This window comes from Atractosteus spatula, chromosome 8 (assembly GCF_055471065.1).
Source record: "Atractosteus spatula isolate fAtrSpa1 chromosome 8, fAtrSpa1.hap1, whole genome shotgun sequence".
Classification (NCBI taxonomy): domain Eukaryota; kingdom Metazoa; phylum Chordata; class Actinopteri; order Semionotiformes; family Lepisosteidae; genus Atractosteus; species Atractosteus spatula.
The window spans coordinates 44,105,861-44,111,510 of NC_142713.1; the positions used below are offsets into that span (position 1 = coordinate 44,105,861).

General features: G+C 35.0%; 1 protein-coding gene across 1 annotated transcript; it reads left to right on the top strand.

Annotated features, from left to right (window-relative positions):
• Window positions 1–325: 325 nt before the first annotated feature.
• Window positions 326–5,650, top strand: LOC148829661 (hyaluronidase SFHYA1-like). The gene is made up of 4 exons (XM_088922606.1): window positions 326–1,279; window positions 2,981–3,070; window positions 4,544–4,882; window positions 5,588–5,650. The coding sequence occupies exons 1-4, from the start codon at window positions 326–328 to the stop codon at window positions 5,648–5,650; spliced, it is 1,446 nt and encodes a 481-aa protein (XP_088778732.1).

The following is a 5,650-nucleotide window of genomic DNA, read 5'->3' on the forward strand; positions in this document are numbered from 1 at the left end:
TTATGTACAAGACCTAATGGATTGTGTTGGATTGTGTCTCTCACAGACCAGGCTAGACTCTAGTCTAAGAACTTTGAATTCATATCCCAGCACTGTAAAACATTGTAAACAATTATTAGAGACAATGTATGGTATTAAACGACACCTTAACTCTGAAAGGTGTTTCTTGAAATATATTTGTCTGTAGCTAAGTAATAAATTCATGTTTTAAAGATAAAAATAGGTAGAATTGTCGCTTCTTATATGGATTGAATGTATTGCTTGTTAGAAAATATATTTTGTCTTACAGGTACTACACAACCATTTATTTGAAAATCCACTGGCAATGGAAATCTTCCCTTTGCAACTATTCTTTGGTACAGCTGCTTGGACATTAACATTATGGTTTGCTTTCATAATTCAAGTTAACCATTGCAAGACACTTTTTCAGACTGCCCCTCCACTGGACCTGAAATCCCCTTTTGTTTTTGCGTGGAATGCACCCACAGAACTATGTGAGAGCTGGTTTAACATTAGTCTCGATCTGAAATATTTTCGCTATGTGAGTAGCACTTTGAAGTCTTCCACCAACGAGAGCGTTGCTATTTTCTATATTGATAGGTTTGGCATCTTTCCCTATGTAGATGAAGACACTGGTGCGATATACAATGGTGGACTTCCTCAGCTGATAAATTTCAAAGAGCACTACAAAGAGGCTAAAGAGGATATTATGTTTTACATTCCCTCTGAACAGCCTGGCTTAGCTGTACTCGATTTTGAAGAGTGGAGACCACAATGGATACGAAACTGGGGTAGCAAGGACATCTACAGAAATCTGTCGTTATATTTGGTTATGCAACAAGATCTTACCTTAACCTTTGCCGAAGCTGAAGATGCTGCCAGAGAAGAGTTTGAAAAAGCAGCAATAAGGTATTTCAAGGATTCTTTGAGGCTTGGAAAGGCATCAAAGCCTAACCGTCTTTGGGGCTACTACCTGTATCCAGATTGCTATAATTATGAATACACTGATGATTTAACTGATTATTCTGGTAATTGCCCTGATATTGAAATTGCAAGAAATAATGACTTAATGTGGCTTTGGGAGGAGTCCACAGCTCTTTACCCCTCAATATATCTGGAAATAATATTAAAGAACACTTTTAAAGCTGCTTTATATGTCCGACACCGTATCCAAGAATCCATGAGAGTCTCAATGCTTCCCAAGAAAAATTACTCTATTCCCATCTACGCATATATTCGCCTGGTGTTTAAAAACAGCGATCAAGATTACCTTTCTGAGGTAAGTTATGACTTATGATAAAATAGAACTGTTATAATATGAAACTCTATGTTTTCTCACTGTGTATGTTTATGTATTTTATTAAATACATACAGTTTAACAGGAGTTGGCAAGACAGTTAAAAAAAAAGCTGTTCAAACAATTCACGCCCATGATTAATGAGGTGCTGTCCAATGAAAATAAACCAGAAACAGATAGAAGAACAGGACATGTATTGCAAAATACTGAAGCACAAAAAACTCTTTGACATGTTTGGCATGCATAGGCATTTTTTTTTATGAAACGATGATGGAGTTAAATAAATTGGAAAGGAGTCCTGCTCTTTTAACTATTTCCCAAAGAAAAGCTGTTTGTACCACTTGACCTGAAAGGTTGCTGCAGTCCTAGAAGTCCTTCACCTTCTGTTAAAAGCTGGCTAGGGACAATCTGTGCCATTGCAACCACAGCACATTCTAGTGCAGCAGGAGAAGCTTGTCTCCTCAGCCTCCTAATGTCTTTTAAGAAGTCATCGTTACATTCAAAGGAACATGTAAAGTCTTATTTCACGCTGAAAGGAAAAGAAAAGAGACACAACGTTTTAGCTGTGGGGCCTTGTTCAGGTGTGTCACACCTGTCTCTTTTCTTTTCCTTTCAGCATGGAATAAACCTTTACCTGTTCCTTTTCAGTCTAAGCATACTGACACAGCTACTGTACTGTACCTATTTCAACTCCATCTTTACATTCAGAACACTAAGACGGCCTTGAAATGTTTTAAGCATTATCATCCTCAAAGAACTGTTACACTTTTCAGCTTGTTAATTTAGGTCATTACTGTGTCAGTCAAGCCTTACTCTTATGAGAACACAGCAACTTCAAAACTATTCATTTCATACTCATTTTATTCATTCCTAAATTGTAAGAATTAAAAAGGCTACTGAAAACACACAGTTTGAAGTGTACCTAATAAAAATAATTTTACAGATTCCTGCATTATCTCTTCAATACAAATTAAGATTCAGGGAGAAATGGAGTGTATGAATATTTCTCTTCTCAAAATTATAAATAATAAATTTCCAAGTTTTGCAACTTAATAGCAACAGAAAAACCTATAGAACGTTTTTATAACATTCACAGACTTAAGCCAAATGACAATGTGCAGATCATAACTGGTATTCCCAAGGAAAATCTTGTTTGAAATTGACTTGACCTTATGCAGGGCACATCTACAGTACATTTGGAAAATTGACTGCCAGCTGCCTAGATATCCAAACTCTAAAACAATTTTGACCTTAGTTTGGATCACCATGGGCCTTTGAAAAAGACAAAGACTGTTCATCTCATTGCAATACTATTTCACTTATTTGGGAAAATATAATCAGGAAAGGAATAATTTATTACATCTAAGCTGTTGATATACCTGCACTGTAGCCAAAATGTATGCACTGACTAAGCAAGAGCATGTCTATTTCTATGTTAAATTCTTCAATGTAAAATCTTCTGACTGAGAGCAACATTATCTGTCATCCTGTCATTGTTTCATGCAGAGGATCACTATAATGTTGCCTTAGTAGCTGGAAGTAGCTGTGTTGAGAACGTTTGTCTAGCTTAACATATGTACAATAACAATACTCTTGTCCTGTTCTCCATTACCTTAGGGTAATACATAACAAAGTGCATGCAATCTGTATGATTGGTTGAAATACCATGTTGTTGCTTTTTAGTTTGACTTGGTGAACACTATTGGGGAAGCAGCTGCTTTGGGTTCAGCTGGTGTTATTGCATGGGGAGACATGAATGTTACAGAGAGTAAGGTGAGCTACATTCCCACTGGTTGTTTTTGAAGATTTACTTGTACAATTTAGGGAAAAAATACATTCTATGTCTAGCAAAATTAAATAAAAAAAAGTTTTTTTCCTAAATCAGTCAGTGCTATCACAATTGCATACAATAAAAATAAAAATACTTACTGAAAAACTTAGATAGTACAACATATAACTCATTAAACAAAGAATATTACTATAGTAATTATCTTCAACAGTAATTATGTGATTTAACAGCAATCCAGTGATTTAGGGAGCTGGGTATCTCTTTGCTCGGTAGTATGTTTTTGAGCAATGTCTTCATTCCATAGGCTTTAATTTAAATACAGTATTAAGGAACTAAAGAAAAATGCAATCAATAACTTTCTAATATGTGGTACTCAATTTCCAAAAAGCTCAAGAGAAACATTTTGTATTTATTTAAAAATATTTTGGCATTGCTTTCCAATTAAATTCCTCCTGCTTCTTATTTGTTAGGACATCTTTATTAACATTTGATTGATAGTATTATAGTTTGATGCTAAAGCATGTTGTGGCCTGACAAATACATGGGAACAAGCGGAGGTTATTTTCACATTCAAAAGCAGAGAGAACATGAGCATTGCTACATGTCAGAGCTGTGACAAACAAAGATGATAGATCCAAGTCAATTGTTCACATTTTCAATTCACAATCACATTTACTGTACACTAACCTCTCTGTCTGTACGTTTTCATAGGGTTTCAGAGACAGCCCTGTCAAAAAGACACCATAAGCCAAAATATTTATTGAAATGGGTTCATACAGTCTGTCAGCACCCAAATATCAACTAATCTATTTTTCATCTCCCAGTTACTATAGATTGCTGCTTTTCACACCTCTCACTGTAAGGTGTTCCTCATGTTTCCAAACAATATCCCCGTTTTACACACCAATCTTTTCATTCTCTGCTTACCCCACCCACCTCTTTCTGTCATATCTCTTCTCTCACCTGTAACCATCTGAAGAAGGATTCAGAGCTTTGAGGTTATTTCAAAAAGAGTAGTATCAATGTTATTTGAGGGTGGAACAAACTACCCTACATTACAGATATTAAGAGTATTAAAGTTGACAGGAGCAAAGTAGGAGCATACCGATAGCATAGATAGCAATGACTGGGAAAATAAAGTCAACTGATTATCATATAATAAGTATTTTCATTTTTAGACATAACCTGTAGTTGATGCCAATCAGGAGGAGAGCAAAAAGCTAGAGATGTAGTTTAATTTTATGAAGTAGTTTCACCGTATCATGGTACACAGGAAAAAAGATGGCATGATGAAAAACATGCTAGCACAGATCAGTTAGGAACTTTATTTTGTCGTGTTTCATTAACACATCTACTTTGCCATTACAAAAACACTGTATGATTATTAGTTCTAATTTTCATTTTCATTCTTTTTCTAATAATGTTCTATGTTTTTGTGCTATTTCCTTCCATTAAAGAACTCTTGCCTCATGTTGAAACACTATCTAGAAAAAAAACTGAATCCGTACATTGTGAATGTATCTACAGCAGCGAAATTTTGCAGCACTGTCCTCTGCAATGACAATGGAAGATGTGTCAGAAAGAAATGGAACACCAGTGACTACCTACACTTGGATCCCAGGAGATTTACAATTAAGAAATCAATAACAGGAGCACTTTCAGTGGAAGGCAAGCTTTCACGGGAAGATATAAACTTTTTTGAAGCAAAGTTTACATGTCTTTGTTATACAGGAAAATCCTGCCATTCAAAATGGATGTGGAAGGGTATTCCAGAGACACTTTATAATCAAAGTCCCGTCTTTGCAATTTCTCTGGAATTTTTAAATTTATTTTTATTCATGATTCCTGTTGGTCTGTATACTGTATGTTAGTGTTTCCCTAAGATGTTGTGTTTAACTAAACTGGTTTCTCTGATCAGTAATATATATGTACACATTAAAGATTCAATAATATTCTATATATCCAAAATATTTTTCTATATATACAGTATGCAATACATTGTTAAGCAAAGTAAACAAAAACCAAAGAAAAGCGGTCACTTTGTTGTGGAAAGGATTTGTTACAATTTATGTATGAAACTCACTATCTCTGTAAATGCATTCACAACTCAAATTAGCAAAATATGTGTCTAGGGGTCACTAAAGAATTGATTGAAATATAAATGACAGCGTCTGAAAATTTTCAAGAATGCATCTAGTGACACTTTAAACCCCATTTACCTACAACAATTAATTTGCAAGTTTCACCTATGGGAACAATTACTGTTTAGGTTTTGAAATTGAAATTGAAAGTTTTTTATTATTAAGATTAAACACAAGAGTCACATATAAAACTCCTGGATGTGGGGCCATATGGTGTTTTGGAGGATGACAAATTTCTAATCTTGCCCTTTGTGGTTCTTTCTTGCATCCGGTGTTTCGCAGACAGACATTTCTTGCACTTAACATTACTGGACTTTTTTTTTTTGCTTTTCCTACATATGTCTTGCATTCCTCGTTCAGCTTGCACCATACCATCTTCTCACTTTTGCTGTCATTTCTGATGTGACTGGACCAGGGAGTTGA

What these genes read in the sequence shown, in the direction of transcription:
- LOC148829661 (XM_088922606.1), top strand. Translation starts at nt 326, where the DNA reads ATGGAAATCTTCCCTTTGCAACTATTCTTTGGTACAGCTGCTTGGACA. An exon ending in TGAATGTTACAGAGAGTAAG is followed by an intron (nt 3,071 to 4,543) that starts GTGAGCTACATT and finishes CTTCCATTAAAG; the next exon opens with AACTCTTGCCTCATGTTGAA. An exon ending in CACTTTATAATCAAAGTCCC is followed by an intron (nt 4,883 to 5,587) that starts GTCTTTGCAATT and finishes TTCCTCGTTCAG; the next exon opens with CTTGCACCATACCATCTTCT.